General features: G+C 38.7%; 1 protein-coding gene across 4 annotated transcripts in view; it reads right to left on the bottom strand.

The window, feature by feature from the left end:
• plrdgb (PITP-less RdgB-like protein) overlaps nt 1–18,029 on the bottom strand; it is a 106,079-nt gene that overhangs the window by 52,990 nt on the left and 35,060 nt on the right. For all 4 annotated transcript variants that reach the window (XR_013794568.1, XM_079586071.1, XM_079586070.1 and 1 more), the window contains exons 2-3: nt 14,172–14,267; nt 5,034–5,138 (exon numbers count right to left, since the gene is read on the bottom strand). Coding sequence is in view for 3 of the 4 variants with exons in the window: in XM_079586071.1 (XP_079442197.1) it covers nt 5,034–5,138; nt 14,172–14,267 (201 nt within the window). In the remaining variant the exon portion in view is untranslated. The remainder of the gene's footprint in view (nt 1–5,033; nt 5,139–14,171; nt 14,268–18,029) is intronic.

Genomic DNA, 18,029 nt, shown 5'->3' with positions numbered 1-18,029 from the left:
GGAGGATTCAGTCTCCTGGCCCTTTTCAGGAAGCTGATGACCAGATTGAGCTTCCGCATAGACTTACCGTCTACTGCATCGTGATGTGTGGCGATGGCGGCCACATACACATTTAAGGTGGAGGGAGACAGCATTTGCTCTCCCCCTTCTTGTAGGAGAGAAAGCACAACTTTTATCAGACATCTACGGGGGTCTTTACTGTAGGTAGAACACCAATGAAGAGACTCTACTTCAAAGCGTAAGCATGCCTCGTAGTGGGGCATCTAGCTGAAGTTATAGTGTCTACTACTGCTTGGGGTAGGCCACTTCAGTCCTCCATGTCCTATCCAGAGACCACAAGTGGGGGTACCAAAGGTCTGGACACAGGTACAAAATGGTGCCCTGTCCCTGAGAAAGCAGGTCTTTCCTCAGGGGAATCCACCAGGAAGGGGCTGTCAAGAGTAAGGCGCAACCATCAAGACCTGCTCCTCGTCCTCCCTGACCTTGCACAGTGTCTGTGCGAGCAGGCTTATTTGGGGAAACACCTACATGCGTAGGCCCCGAGGCCAACTGAGTGCTAGTGCATCCGTGCTGAGGGTCCCCTCTGTCAGAGAATAAAATAACTGGCAGTGGGACGTCTCCAGAGACGCAAACCTGTCAGCCCCGAAACATTCCCAGATCAGCTGGACCATCCGGGGTTGGAGTCTCCACTCTCGCCTCGATGTGGACTGTCGTGAGAGCTTGTCGGCTGCATGATTGAGCTTGCCAGGGATGTGAATGGCATGAAACAACCTTAGTCGCTTCTAACTCTATAGGAGGAGATGGCAGGTGAGTTGGGACTTACGGAGAGTAGACCACCTTGACAGTTGATGTACACAACAATCAACGTGTTGATCGTTCGGACCAGCACATACTTTCCACCAACAATGGCAGAAACCAGCACAGGGCCAACATTACTGCTAGCACTCGAGGCAATTGACATGCCACTGCAGTCAAGGTCCTGTCCAGAAGCCCGAGAGTGAATGCACGTCGCATACAGCACCCCAGCCCGTGGAGGAGGAATCTGTTGAGAAAAAAACATGCCTGGACACTTGTTCTAGGGGAACTCCTGCCCATATAAAAGCAAGGTCTGACCACGGGCTGAAAGAACAGCGACAGATCAGTGTGATTACCACCCGATGTGTGCTGCTCATATGACTCGAGCGGCATTACTGCGGCTGCCGTATGCCCCAGGAGCCTCTGAAATTGTTTCAGTGTAAACTATTTCAGTGTCCTGCCCCTGAACGAATTCAAGCACTTCAGCACTGACTAGGCATGCTCATTCGTGAGATGCACAGTCATGTCGACAGAGTCTACATACCAAGAAAATAGATTCTCTGCACGGGGGACAATTTGCTCTTTTACCAGTTGATTTAAAGCATCAGGTGGCTGGCCAGGCCTGGGAGTTGGGGGTGTTGAGAAAGCAAACTTTGTTGACTTCCTTTATCTCGGCCAGGTTCAGCCAGAGATGGCGCTCTTGGACAGCATGTGTGGATATCATCTGCCCAAGGGACCGCGCAGTGACTCTGAGGATGAGGTCCATCGCTGTGTGCATCTCCTGCATTAACTACCCTTGTGTAGCTCTTTTAGTGCTTTGGCCTGACATACCTGCAGGACGGCCAAAGCATGTAGGGTGGAGGCAGCCTGTCCAGCAGCACTGTAAGAGAACTTACAGACCTTGGATGGGAGACACGGGCGACCCAGCCAGGTGGCCACATTTTGTGGGCATAACTGCACCTCAACTGCATGCTCCACCTGGGGATCTCCACATACCCTTTGGCTGCCCCACCATCAAGGGTAGTGGAGTGGAGGAGACATTGGCTGTCAGACAAGGCCAGGAAATGACTGCATCCAGAAACACAGGAGGAATAACATCTTGAAAAAGACACAACGTCACACCTGTGTTCATCATTCAATGATGAAGCGCCCAGGGGAACCGTTGCTGCACTTATCCTTGCAAAGCTCTTTCAGTGATGGCGACCTCCACACACGCTGGAACACACCGTCACACTTGCCTCTTGTTCTGATACTCTCTGAATGATGATTGAAGAGCAGAGTGAAACAAAATCTGCTCGGTTCTAAAGCGAAAGTTTAATGTCTGAATTTGCACGCTGCCTTATATACCCGGCCCGTGGGGAGTGGCTTGCGATGCAAATCTCACATTGGCTCGTTTTGTTACTACTCTAATGTGATTGGGCTCTCAGGCGATATCCCAATTCATCAGTTCAGTTCTGACGTAACATTGACCGTGACTGACAGAGAGGGAAATACCAAGTAGGCCAAGATGTGTGTACGTCAGGGGTCTATTTGTTGTCACACCTTTAGTATGGTGGGGGAAGTTTAGTACAATCTTCTGATTGGTCAGTTTGAATGTCTCACATTTGGGTCTCAGTCTCATGGTAAAGGAAGGAATAAAAGAACTGTTGTTCTTGAGGCACTCTTTCTTTGCCACCTCTTTTCTTCATCACTTCTTCTTGCACTTTGCTTTTCCTCTCTACCTGAGCTCTGCCTTCCATCTCTCTTTCTCTCTACACTCTCTCTCTCTTGCTCGCTCTCTCTCGCTCTCTCTCTTTCTTTATTTCTAAACATTTTACATATATACTGGGTGTAATTAATGGAAAATAATTGTATCATCTCATTCATCTATTTTGTAACTATTTGAAGTGTAACCATAACCCAATATTGTTATTAAACCCTTTCGCTTTGATTTGGTATTAACATCAATGTGCTACCTATTGCAATACAATATCATCATACTATAGCAATCCTCTCCAAAATATTTTGCTATTATAACTGCGCTTATTTCCTTCGTTGGTATACGTAGCAGTGGGTGGTAATAGACAAGAAATTTACAGTTTATACCATCTTGCTGATAACGTTTCATTAGTCATTCAGCAATCCTGCAGCCTGAACCACTGTGAAGTTGAGCAACATTAGTTTTGCTATGTTTTTACAAAACCAAGATATATCTTGGTTCTGTAAAAACATAGTAAAACTAATAGCAAAACCTTATTGAGTGTCATTGTTTGCCTGGAGCTGATGTGTTGCTTGCGACTAACCACAAACTCTTGCTTGTATACACTCTTGTGTACCATATGTTCATATTTTGTTCTTCCTTGTCATTTATTCGTCATCTTCGTCATGATTCAAATGACTCAATCATAAACGTGTCGCCACCTGCTTTACTGAATAAACTCTCCACCACTATAGACTAACTACTTTTGCATTACTGAACATATAATTCAGCAAAACATAAATGCAATCTAAATAGCAAATTTAATATCAACACCTGACTCAATAATCAAAGTAAACTTTACTCTAGTTTGTACAGTTTTATATGCTTGTTTGGTACATCCTAAATTATAATCACAGTTCATTTGTAAAAATTAGTTATAATTACATTTATTCTAGCTGAGGATATGGTTTCACATTTGTGATTTTACATTTCAACGGCAGTGATGGCCTGATAATTGGGTAGTTCTTGACATAATCAAGTCTCATTCTGTTTATTTTTCAGAACTTTTATGGGTTTTGTCCCAGTGCTCAAATGTGATCCACAGCTCTGACTTTTTTACATATTGCTTCCACTTTCACTCACTTCAGTGCACTACTCGTTCATTAGTGAGAGGTCACTGGTGTTGTTTTAAGCCTACTGTGCTCAGGTGTGTTTGTATTCACAGAATAATTGAATGGAAATGTGGGTTCTCATGCCAGAAGACTCAAGTTTGGTTTATTTAAATTTTTTTAATTGGAAATTCATAATTTATGTCATGATTAAATCCTCTGGTGTGGAAATAAATTAGAAAAAAAAGAAAAGAAAAAAAAGGTTTAGTTAAATGGCAGGATGCATCCCTGCTCTTGTTAAATCTAAAATATGTTCCAGATTTCTTAACTGTGAAATGAAAACGGATAATTGTTAGAGGTAATCCTCTCTCGCTCTGTCTGTCTCAATCATATCTCTTTCTCTGTCTCTTTATAATCTGTGACCTTACCATCATGAAAACTAAAATAACCAAATCCACATGATATTACGTTTCTACACTGCTCTAAGCCATCCATAAATCCTTGCACAAATAATAGATCTGTTTGTGTGTGTGTGTGTGTGTGTGTGTGTGTGTGTGTGTGTGTGTGTGTGTGTGTGTGTGTGTGTGTGTGTGTGTGTGTGTGTGTGTGTGTGTGTGCGTGCGTGCGTGCGTGCGTGCGTGCGTGCGTGCGTGCGTGCGTGCGTGCGTGCGTGCGTGCGTGTGTGTGTGTGTGTGTTGGTGACTGTATGGATGGAGACCTTTTTCCACAAGTGAGAATAAAAATGAATCTCTCAAGACCCCGTTTTCTCACATCTCAACACAACTAAAGCAAACACTGCTGATGAACTCATCGTTTGTGGCCGAGAAAGTGATCGGTCGCTCAATCATGCAGCACCATTTATGAGGTCTTATTGGTCTTGGTAGGACTGTTTCGCAGTCTGATGAAACACATTTTTCTAAAATGAGTGTCAAAAAGTGAGCTGCCTATTTCTTTTCATTTAAAAGTAGCTGTCGTGCGGCATTACAGAAACTCTAATTCTCCCATGCAGCATTAGGGTGTCTCTCTAAAGGGAGTTAAATTTGCACAAGAATTTTATAGCGCTGCAGAGTCACTGTATGTCCTGAGGTATTAATACGGCTTAGAGAAGCAAAACAGTGATTACGCTGCATCTGTAGCATTAGTCACTGTTGATTCTCCCTTCACTGAAATTCCCCACTTTAAGTTAGACGCCAAACAAGCTGTTTGCAATGGAAACTGCTGTTTAGGGTAAAGTAAACTAATTAGGAAGGAGCAGCATTTAGATTATCCACGGTTTTCACAGCAATTTTACTTGTCAGTTGAAATTTATTAAAATGAATGAGCCTTAAAATCACATCATCAAGCAACTCCTGGTAAATTCAGCCTTAAAGAACCTTAAAGGATGAATATAATGTGTTCATGATACAAAAACATGTAGGAGAGATGTCTTCAGGAGACCCTGGTGCTTTTACCTCTGGAGTGCTCGAGGTGTCCCAGTGTTTCAATCTGCTCCACCAGGTCATTGGAGTTCCACTGGCTCATTTCCAGGAGTAAGGCCGTCTTCCCCTCCATAACATCTGTGGATCAGCAGGACGTGAGAAGCCATTCAATACAATGAAGAAACTTAGAGTCTACAATATAATATAATCCTTTACAGAACATTAGGACGTTCCTAAAGTGTTCTCTTTTGGTTATGAAAGTGCTGCAGTTCAAGGTTCCTTATTTAACTTTAGGGGGATGTTCCATTTTGGTTATTTTATGGTCACATAAGAACGTTACATTTGGGACGATAACAGAATGCTCCCACATGGTCCTCTGTTGGTCATATAATAAAGTTCCCGATATGACTTTAGGGGCCATTCCATGTAGGTTATTCTATGGTCACACAGCATCGTTACAAAGAGGACATTTGGGATGTTAACAGAATGTTCCCATACGGTTCCCTGTCAGTCAGATGGGGATGTTTCATTAGAGACTGCGCTGCAACATATCTTCCTCCTTAAGACAGTCTTAACATAATGGCTATGCAACTGGCCCCTGAAGTGCCTTCTTCTTGCCACAATTGTGTGTTTACTTCATGTCTCATCATTCAAAATGTTTTTTATCTGCTTTATATTCAGCTACAGTGATAGCTGGATGCCTTTGTCCATAAGGGAATTATTGTAACCTCATAAAGTATTATTATTTCTATTATTTCTGAGTCTTGTACGTTCTTGCGCAAGGACGCCTCCGGCATGAATGAAGCACACATTACATCAGAGTTTTTAACGCTCCATAATCCTTACATCACCCTGTTTATATATACTCACATAGACTTTAGGATTTTGCTTTCTGTAGCCGTTTTTAGAAGTGTATAGGTCTGTGTCTAAGACCACAATTTTGTTTCAAATCATCCGTTATACTAAAATATGGGCTTCTTTTATTAAATAATGACTATGTCTAGGCCATGTCTTTATGAAGTGTCCTTAACACAGAGGTAAGAGAAAAAATGCTCTTGGGGAATCATTTAAAAGAGGTTTGGTACAACACACAGAGACAAAGGGGCAAAAAAATTCATGGAGCCAAAAATAGACCACTGAGATAGCAGGGATCAGGCAGGGAAGAAGGAGAGGCTGTGGAATAAGATGATAAGAAACTAATGAAGATGGATCACTCTCTCCGTGTTTTCCTCCGGTAGTAAATTAGCCAGTCTTTAAGGATGAACTCAGTCTCCTATAATAATTTTGGGGGGGAAAGTCTAAACTTTATTTTGCTCATATCAGACAGTCAGTCATTAGTATGCTGCTAAAGGCCATGGGGTCGTTCTCTTGCCATCTGCAACTACAGCATTAGCCAGTTTCATTACAGCCAATTAGAGGATTATTCATGTTTGAATGAATATAAGATGTTGCTTCCAAGGCACCAAAATGTGCTAAAAAAGGGGGAATATGTAGAGTATATGGAATAGAATGCCACCAGTAACTGCAATATGGAGCAATATGGCCATGCTAATATTCAAATAATGATTATTTGAATGATTATTTTGATCATTAATTAATCGATGAAAAAATACAATACTCAATACTTTTAATCCATTATTTTAAAAATAAATCCACATTCTGCCCAATTTTGTCATCCAAACAATGCTCACTCTTAGTAATTATATTATATTTATAGGCCTACTCCATTACAAAAGTGCCTTTACACTTACTCCTCTCATAAAAAATACAATTGTTGCATGAAGAATTTTAGAACTACATTTAAAGTCTTGAATTATTTGGCAAAATGTTTATTTTAGTCAGAACTATTGCGCACGCGCGCCAGCGCTCATTCACTGAAGTCTGTGAAGTTTAGCGGAGAATTGCTTAATATCGCGCACAAGGCTTATACAAAATGGAGTAATCGCGTGACTTTCTAACATTTACAGGAACACAACCGTAAAATGGGAGTTATGTGGTGGGAAAAATAATTCTAAAATGCATTTAAAGCACATGTAGGCACCTGACAAGCCCATCAGCATTAAAATATATGCTTTTGCTTGAAGCACTTAATGTTTGTTTGAAGCATTCCTTATGTTTAGGATAACTTTCCACTGTAGCACATACTGTAAAGGTATGTAATTGGGTAATGTTTTCAGTGCACTGCTGATTCAAGTTGATTCATGTTTTTCTCTGCTAATGAAAACAGAACCACAGCATTTAAAGCGAAGTGACATCCATTTCTGGACAGAGGAGCGTCCCAGTGCCGTTGGACTGCTCAGCTAATGAAATTTGAGGACCAGAACCAATGTTTTGTTAAATGTATTGTTTCAGTGTTTGATGTACAATTAATTAAGAAAGACGGAGCTAATGCACCGAGGCTCTGGGAAGAAGCATGGCTATTTAATCAGAAAAGCATCAGAAGGAATGCGACTACTTACTGTTTGGAGATGGTGAGTGTGTCCATGGGGCAGATTGTGTGTTAAAGTAGGCTAGCCTACTTTAGTCAATGATCATATGGCTGAGTGTGTAAACTAAGTCTGTGTTTAAATGCAACAAATAATTGTGCCTTAATCATGCATTGTGCCATTAGTTCCATTCAAAACCATGCAACTATAGACAACAACATACTGTCACCTATAAGTGTATACAAACATTGCAATATCTATGAAGGATTTTTATGTTGCTACCATTTTCATATTGAACAATACTGCTGATTTGTTAAGGGTTTATGAGTTCCCCACATTAAAAAATTAGATGGTTACTGTTACAGGATTATTTATTTCCCCTTTTTGATTTTATCTTAATTTTGTGTCTTTGAAAAAAAAAAAGACCTTTAATATTTTGTTGCAATAAAATATTTTTGATGTTGCAATATCTTAGACAAATATAAAAAAAAAAGTCAAATTAAAAATTCCTCTGTTGCTTATTGAAAATCTGTAGTTGGTATGACAATATTTTTTTAACATTTAGTGAACAAACAAATCCAATTTGGCTACAGTTGTTAAATTTAAACTCAAATATAATTGTGTTGCCTTGAATCTAGTGCAAAGCTAAACATTTCATACATTTTTACATGTGTTTGCATCTTTGCAAGGGCAAAGTGTTTACATGTGTTTGTGTTTGCAAGGGCAAGGTGTGGAAAGATAGATAAAGATACAAATGGATAGATAAAAATGGAGTGATGACGTGTAGGTGGGTACAAGAAGAAAATGTAATTAATGCAGAAAGGCCATATTAATATTTGCAAGAGCATCACAAGTCTGCAGCATCAAATAGAGAAGCTCTGTTATCATGTAAATTCTATTACAGATTTAGTGTTGACAACTTGATGGGTGGCTCAAAACATTTTGCCAACAATTTGTTCAGAGAATCAATATTTTGAGTAAAATGACAGACAAAACTACAGGCAAGAATGGCAAATGAAGGGCCAGAACAGAGAAAAACAAAACAAGAAAAGGAAATGAGACAAGCTACGGCAAGAAACTGAGAAAGCAAAACAAAACAAACCTCTGGGCAGACACACGGAATCAGCATACTAATGTGAAAATATAATATCAGGTTGGCATGTTTTTGTCATTCACTGAGCGCAGAATCATCTATTATGTATTTGACAAGTACAAACTGAATAATGTGATGTAACAGATGATTTTTCTTAAAGCAACAGTTCACCTAAATAATCTGTCATTATTTACCTGCCATGTAAAACCTAACTGACTCTCTCTTTCTTACCGAAAGAGGAACAGTTCACTTAAATATTCTGTCATTATTTCCCTATACACTCACAATATTGGCTATACACATGTAAAACCTAAATGACTCTCTTTCTTTCCAAAACAAAAAAGTTACATATATGCCAAGCCTGACATTTGCTTCTAGTGAGAAACAGACCAAATTTAAGTTATTAGTCACTGATAATCTTCCCTCCAGTGAGCATTTAACCACTGCAACTGAATCATTAAGTTGGAGAGTTTAATGTTGGATCATTTAACTAAATCATTCCAATTCATAAACAAATCATTCAAACTACTTTTAGGCTTGTTCGACTTGAACCTGCGCTACACAGACCGATCGTTGAATGACACCAAAGTACCGTGAAAGCGGTTAGAGAGCAGACGGCTCCTTGTGCTTTTGAATCGCTCTCGCGGTACTTTGATGTCATAAACCGATCGGTCTGTGCAGCGCCGGTTCAAGTCGAACAAGCCTTTTGTTAAGCAGATCATTAGGTTTATTGTAAAGATCTGACTCAAAAGAATCATTTGGTTAACCAATGCAACCGAATAAATGAGTCTTATTTGAGCTCTTATCAACTCACATGATGCATTTCCTGTATTTGGTCCAATTGGGCATGAAGACCACAAGTGTAAGTAGAACTTGTGATTACCTGATGGGAAACACTTACAACACAGTAGAGTACATTTGCAAGTAAAGTTTTTCATAGAGCTTTATTTAAACATTTTGATTTTAAAATTCACTTTTAAATGTCTGTTCAGTAGTAGTTATATTTTCTGTCATTTCTTTACTAATTGCGATGCTTCTAATTAAGTAATAAATTAAAAATCAGTTTAAAAAAATACACACACTCATCTTTACAACAACAAAATGTGCAACGCTTTGTTTTACCAATAAATTATATATCATATTTAATTAATTTAAACTGTAGTTTTTCTTGACATCTCAGGCACACGAGTTCCAGAACATGATGGATGAGATACTCTACCTCAAATACCACTCTGATGCAGTATTAGAGATTGTGTGGATGTAGTGTGCCCACAAGTGTGGGTATTGGGACAGCCCCATTTTGTTCAAACTGATTTTGTAAAGTAGATCGACCAATTCATTGTATAAAAAAATTCTGATTCTGATTTGTAGCCAACTGCAACAGATTAATTTAGTTATTGAGTTTGAACCAGCTCATTGAAACGAATCATTCCAATTTGTAAACAAATCATTCACACTGGTTTTATGAATCAACTGTTCAGATCAACTGTTTCATTGTAAAGACTCAAAATAATAATTTGGTTACGAATCATTTATTCCATTAATAACAAATTACATTTTGTTCTGTTTCTCACACAAAGCTATCATCTTCAGAAGACTTTTTAAAGTAGTGTAAAATTCATGTGGACCACTTTTAGTCATGCGGGTTTGGAATGACATGATGGTCAAGTCAAGTCATCTTCATTTATATAGCACTTTTAACAATGTAGATTGTTGAATACATATATTTTCCATCTAAAGTTAGTTTTGATTGATTCACTTCCGTCGCAACGATCATTAGTTATTAAATTAGAGACCGCTAAGACGACACCGTTCTCTCTACACAGACTTTAAACGCGAACCTGTGATAAACGCTGATGGCGCTCACGTGCGCATTAAGAATTAATTCTATAGTTATGCGCATTTGAATATATGTGCGCAGGTTTGTAATTCCCTACAAACCAAGCCTTAAAGGGGTAGTTCACCCAAAAATGAAAATTCTGTCATCATTTACTCACCCTCAAGTTGTTTCAAACCTGTATGAGTTTCTTTCTTCTGTTGAACACAAAAGAAGATATTTTGAAGAATGTTGGTGACCAGACAGTTGCTGGACCCCATTGACTTCCATAGTAGGAAAAAAAGATACTATGGAAGTCAATGGGGTCCAGCAACTGTCTGGTCACCAACATTCTTCAAAATATCTTCTTTTGTGTTCAACAGAAGAAAGAAACTCATACAGGTTTGAAACAACTTGAGGGTGAGTATATGATGACAGCATTTTCATTTTTGGGTGAACTATCCCTTTAACAAACTACTTGTCTGGCCTTAAACATTTTTAGACAGAATTTTATCACTTCGGTGTTGATACGCGAAACCGAAATTATCCCGACAAAGCTTTATCTGTAGAGTGGTAAAGGGATCCTCCATAGGGAGAGGCTTGTTGGCACTTCAGCACTGCGTTGTCATCGGGTCCAGGCGATGGTGAGTAAAAGATGGCAGAATATTTCTTTGTGGGTGAACTAATCCTTCAACATTCCTGTCAAACAGTATCAAACACCAAATCATGATCATGCAGAGATTCAACCTGACTATTGACCAGAGAGAGGAGGCTAATTGGCATTCAAGATCATCCTTATTTAACTTAATACCTTCTGGCAGCATACAGCACAGTCTGACAAGTGTTGCCGTAATAAATGGGCACAGCTTCAATGGCTGTGTGCCCATAGCATCCTATCTAGATAACAGTATGATGCAGACAAATGGGTGGCCCTGCTTTTCAGCCCTTTACTGATGATGAGTTCCTTAAATATTTGGGCCGGAAAGCTGTAGGTGTGGGATGTGAAATCAAAAGCAGAATAAAATACATGTATAACCTTCTACTCTAGATGTAAAAATGTAATGTATTATTACATTCTGCATTATTACCGTGCGCAAGAAATATTAAAACTGCTACCCTGTTCATGACCTTGTCATGTATTATTTCCATTCACACCTTTCAACTAAGATCTAAATGAATGTGGAATGTGGAAAGTTATGCAGGGCTCCAAATGCTTCATTTCCACAAACCTTTTACATATGCTACGATTCTGAACTCCCCAAATGATTCTGTGGAGATTACAGCCATAATCACTCACAGGTACTCCACATTCGATAGCAATCTAGCCTAATACCTGTAAGATAAGACAGGGAAGCGAACGAAATACGGCAGTGCCTTTATTACTACTGGGATTAACAAGAGAACCATTTGCCCATAAAAATTTCACACAAACGCTACTTGAGAGTGCTCGATGCTTGAAAAATACCACTGGGCAATTTGCACCTCATGAATAACTGAATTGAACCAATTAGAATCCTGCTGGTTGCTACCCAACAAACACACCAAATGACATCAACATATGCAAGCGAGTCATCAATAAGATTTCTGCCATTACTTCAGAATTTCATTGCGAAATGGTTTTAAAGAACCTGAGGGAATAACTCTTATTTTTACAAATGGAAATCTGAGCCTGAATACCATGCTCACATTTTTGCTCAAGTACAACTGATTTAAATGGGTTTCACATTTGTATGTCCTTGTGGACTGTAACACCAGTCTGTGTGTGTGTTGTTTGTGATGTATTACTTTAGCCTTTTCTTTAACCTGTGTTGTGACTGGCTGTCAAGTCAAAGAAAGATCGCAATGGATCAGCAGTCATTAATTTCTTTGCAAACAAAATGCAGTTTCTACAACCTCAGGTACATCTACATGGTGATGTCAAAGAAATCTTATAAGAAAGGACATGGAATTTGATTAATTAAAAAAGGTATTTGAGAGGCTCTTGCTCCATTTAGGTTTGACTTGTGGTGTGTTTTTATTTCAAGTCTTTAGATAAGTGACTCCTCCAGAATACCCCCTCTGTTCAATGTTTGTAAGCCACACAGCCTTCAGAAATAGCTTGATAGTATCTTCCGTTTTGTTCTGTTTGAGCTGTGTGCTGTCTTAATTCCATAAGAGATTTCCACTACTTTTAGAGGTATTTTGTGTACAGCGCACACTTCAAACTAACACTGCTGAATGCTCCAAATGCTATTTGCACTTCACACACAATTTATGATTTGCAAACATATAATTATTATACACCAAAAGCTTTGGGTTCCAATGCAAATCTCTGTTATTCAACTGACTGAAAGTTGTTTTGAGTCTTTTGTCCTCCAGCAACTTAAAGTCCCCCTGCAGTCAACCATTTTTGATCATCAAAATGACATATTTAAATTTTATACATATTTATTTTTTCCACGCTGTGAACATAATTTCTTCATGTTTTAAAAATAGCTTGAATGTAACTCTACACCCTTGCTTCATTTAGTATATGCGGATTCATTAATATGCAAATTACCCCGCTTCCACTCAATCACACCAGCTCTAGTCTCGCATAGCCAGACCTTCAGACTGACGGCGGAATGGACTCTATCGCAGCTTTTCTTGGCCAAGGACCGCCCAAGAGGACGTTTGACTGACATGTAACGCAACCAATCACAGTTTGTTTTGTTCTGCGTAATGTTTAGAGGCGTGACAATATAATGTCTATGTCCCTACAATAACAGACCAGCGTGCATCTAATAAATTGTTGTGCAATTCTACTGCGACAATGGAGCCGCGAACTTTTGAAAATCCTGCATTTAGTTGATCCTGGTAAGCGCTTAATGTCACAGTTGTAAACACAACGGCTTTCATCTTCCACAAGGGGTTTTGGCGTCACGGCATTCATTTCCAGGCGGACCGATAAAGAACGCAACACACGCATCTCCCGGACATCTTTTTCACAACCAATGGACAACCAATCAGATTCCGACTTCGTAACTACTGAAGTGTTTCCAGAAAAGTGTGCCATTCCTCTCGGTCAACTGTATTAAATCTGTATTAAATGCTGCACAATGAATATTGGTTTAATTCAGCCATGTTTGAACCAGAAACTGATTCAGAAGAAGAAGAGGAAGAGCGAATTATTCAGGCTCGTCTAAAAGTCGATGTATCAGTATCAGTCGATGGTAATGTGTTTTATATATTGCTCTCTACAACGTTGGACAAATAACGGAAATTAATATGATTAGTCCTTTGCTTGACTACGCTATCAAACAGCTAATAATGTGTTGCTAATGATACACACGTTCGCATTCGCCAGCTCAGAGTCTGACAGCCGCCTTTTAAAAATCAGTATCCTTAGAAACGCTTTCAACATCATAAATCAGTGGAGTATCATAAGTATCAGTGGAGTATCAACATCATAAGCCACTATAATAATAGTGGATAATTCACCAGCTATATTGTTATATGAATCCGTTTTTTCCTGTCTATTCTTAAAGGTGTTCTTGTGCTCATTTTCTGCAGGCAAACGCCCCGCACGTTGATGGGATTGGTTACTTGTTTGTGACAGTAGGAAACAGGGGAAGGTTCAAGCCACTAGACTGTCTTTGGTTCACTGCAGTTTTAATGAGAAAATACTCAGCAATGGTGTTGACCTATGAATTTGCACATGGTTTGTCTTAAAGCATTTTAAAAAACCCACATAGACATATAAACAACATTAAAACTTGATTTTCACTTGATATTTTAAAATATCTTTAAAATTCAAATCCTAGAAGGACCAGCACTTTCCACTAATAAATATTAATAAGGAACAAATCAACTCTTACCCCGGGCATCAAAAAACTCCTCGTCAGAGCTTTCAACGGATTCCTGAGCAATGTTCTGGAGTCTCCAGTGGGAGGCGCTATGTTTTCGAGAGGACACTAGAAAACAAAAGAGAGCAACATTTACCACAAATCACATAAAATGACAAACAATAGAATAAAAGATACACTACAGTACAATACAGGTACCTTTGAGGTACAAAACATCACATGCAATTTATTTTGCCATTAAATCCTGGAGCCTGTTTAGTTTAGTTAAGCATTAACTTTGTTCTTGTTTAATTCAAATATAATAGAAGGATCATGTGGTACCTCCATCTGTTATCTACCTCTTAATATATTTATTATATCACATATTTAAATATTGTCACGGTTTGGGTTTTGTTTCTTCTCATTGTCATGTTTCTGTGTCTTGTTCAAGTTCATTCCCTAATTTACCGACGTGCGTCTGTGGAGGGAAAAGTCCGCTGTGCGCGGGTGCAAAATAGGAATGATACATGCGTCGGTGTACAAAGTCAATTGCGCTGGGTGCAAGATAGGGCCCCTTGAGTCTATATTGTAGTTTGTTTTGGATGAACAAGAGTGGTGGACAACATTTTTTTGACAATGGTTCCTCTCTCGAGTTTTTGACTATAATAGAATTGGCCATGGACCCATTTAACATTGGAGTCAATGGGCATGTCCGAAAATGTCATTAAAACAGCCAATAATGTTCGTTTACAAAACTGTTGAACTCACCGAGTGGTTAGTGGTGTTCGTTGATGATTATAAACAATATATTGTCGCAATATATGATTCCAATCCGTTTATTTTGCTATAGTGGAACTATTTTTTCAGACACTTCACAACCGTGTAACTTCCGCTCAATATTTGAATCTGAAGCATTAGCACACTCCCGACCACTTGATGGCGATAACCGATGTTTAAGTCTCGCGGGACACTCATGGTCACAGTCGAGTTCAACTTCATATTGCACTGGTCAGTGTCCATGTTACAAGTAACAATTAATGAAGGTTTTGTTTGTTTATTTCGCTTACTCCCCCGGAGCACAGTTGCTCTGCGCACTAGCCTTATGAGAAACGGAAGCGAGCAAAAAGACTACATCGACCAAATGTAAACAGCCCCCTTTCCGTTTCCGGTAGCGCATTTATATTAACGAGCACTCAGTCCTTTAACAGAATTTAATGGGATTTTACAAAATGACGAATAAAACACGACAGAAACTGTATTTCGCAACACCTTTTGTTTCTGGAACATCAACTAACATCACTAATCACTCGGTGAGTTGCACAGTTTTGAAAACTAATGTTAAAGGTTGTTTTAATGACATTTTCGGACATGCCCATTGACTCCAATGTTAAATGGGTCCATGGCCAATTCTTTTATAATAATTCTTTTAAACCCATCAACCAGACTGAGCCAACAATGACTCGTTAAAAGAGATCTGGGGTTCGAGCCTTCTGACACCCAAAGCGAAACGCACGTGATTTGACAGAAAGTGAGGCTTCATTTGTCATCGATCACGTGACTCTGGGAAACCAATGCACACCCCGAAACGGGGCTTCACTAGAAATTGTGTCGCATACGCGATACGCACATCGAAGCTTCAGTGTCAAATGTTACATCACTATCGTGTCGAGTCGTGTCGTGTCGTGTCGCATTTGGGTTCTCACACAGCTTGCCTCCAGTGGATTAATTCATAACAAATATATTTGGACGTCCCAGTGGTTAATTATTATTATAGCTTAATATATTTCAACTTTCTTCTCTTATGTTATATGAAGGTCACATTAAAACTCTCTTGAAACTTTTCACCAAACCTTCATCATTACTCATTTCTTTTAATTAAATGTCCTTTCATTAATGGATTTTATTGTTGTATCCTTTTCCCAGTCCCAAACTTTCAATTCTAAAATGTGACCCTGGACCACAAAACCAGTCACAAGTAGCACGGGTATATTTGTGGCAATAGCAAACAATACGTTGTATGGGGATTTTTCTTTTATCCCAAAAATAATTAAGATATGGTCATGTTCCATGAAGATATTTAGTAAATTTCCTTATGTAAATATTTAAAACATTTATTTTTGTGAGTGAATGCAGCACAATCGTGAACATCAGTGGACAACTTTAAAGGTGATTTTCTCAGTTTTAAAAATGTTTTATAGCTATACCACAGTTGGGGCATCATTTCCAAGCCACATAAACACTTTTGCTTCTAATAAAGTTAGTGCATTAGGTTACCAAGGAGACCAGGGCCCGTGAAGCACATTGAGATACAAGTGATGTGTGTGTCACGTTGTGTGGCTCGAAGACTTTCTTTTAATAATACCGGTAATAATCTTCACAAGGAAACATACAGGAGAAAAGAATAACTTAACCTCATAATACTAAGATGATACCAGACATAGAACTGAGAAAAAAACACAGGGCTTAAATACGCGAGTGTAATGAAGGATAAAACGGAACAAGTGTGGAAACTGATTAACAATCAGGGAAACTAACTAGAGAACTAAGGCAGGCAAAACAGGAACAGAACACAGTGAAAACTGAACCAAAACAGACTACATGGTACAGTGTGAAGAAAACTCTTCAAATATAAATTTGTGAAATGAGTACTTTAATTTCTACTTAATTTCCAATCAAGCTATAATTTAGTTTAATTGTGTTTAGGATACATAAAATGCTAGCTATGAAAGGAGTCAGCCATTGTATTCCAAAAGTTTTCAGACAATTCTTCTGGGATGCATGTGTGTCCACTGTTGGACACTGTTAGTGGAAAAAAAAAAAATTTGGTTTGAAAAGTGTGTTTTAAGAGTTTATTTTTGGGCCAATAGTCCCAATCCATCCATGTATATCAGTATATTATTATTATTATATAATACAGGCCTACTGTTATTAAAGATTAAAGATATTTTCTCGAACACTTTATATATAATGCATATAAAAGTGTTTTAATGCATTAAGTATGCATTGTAATGCACCTTATAATGAATTTTATGATCTCATGAATAATTATAACCACATATCTTCATTGCACCTTTAGAATGGGCTAATGCATTAAAACACATGACAAACAACTAGTTTCAGATGTAGTAAGAAATCTGCAAATACTATAATGAAGTTTAATTTTGTTTACAATTATTTATGAAAAGATATAATGCATTACAACATACATTATGAAGATTATTATAACATTAGATTGCATTATAAAGGCTTCAAGCTAAGTGTAATTTCTTATTATTACACGGCTCTGTGGAATACTTGATTCTGATTGGTCAATCGCACCATCCAGCGGTAAGTTATTCCCAGATATCAACCTCTCAAAGCAGATAACGCAGGCTCATCCGGGTTACTGAAGTCAGCAGCGCTATACGTTGCTAGGAAAGTTTTTCCTTCATGAAAGTTTTGCATTTGGTGAGCTGATAAATTAATAAAACTCAGTCGAATCAATATTTTGTGTACAGTTTTTTAATTATGCCATCCAGTAACGTGGACTCGCTCTCTCTTGTTTCATACAAACACAGCTGCTGCCATTTTCTGACTATTGTTTTGTACAGTTGGATTACATACAAGATACAAACAGGTACGATTTTAAAACAGTTTAATCAGAATCAATATCTCTTATCTCCATAATTATTTATGTAGTGAAATGCTGTTTAATAAGTGGTATGACTGTATACCGCACTAGCAACTGCACTTTGCGTCAGGGTCCTCATCACCCTGTCGGGGGTTATTTTGAGAGAACAACCGGCTGGATGTACATTATCCCTTAACCCACCGATACAGCCACACTGCTGCTAAAACTTTGTACAACGGCAAAAAGTTGTCATTTAATTGTGTCTCCTGTCAATTAAAAGG

The sequence above is a fragment of the Phoxinus phoxinus genome, assembly GCF_949152265.1.
Source record: "Phoxinus phoxinus genome assembly, chromosome: 17".
Lineage (NCBI taxonomy): Eukaryota > Metazoa > Chordata > Actinopteri > Cypriniformes > Leuciscidae > Phoxinus > Phoxinus phoxinus.
This window is presented reverse-complemented; position numbering and strand designations above follow the sequence as displayed.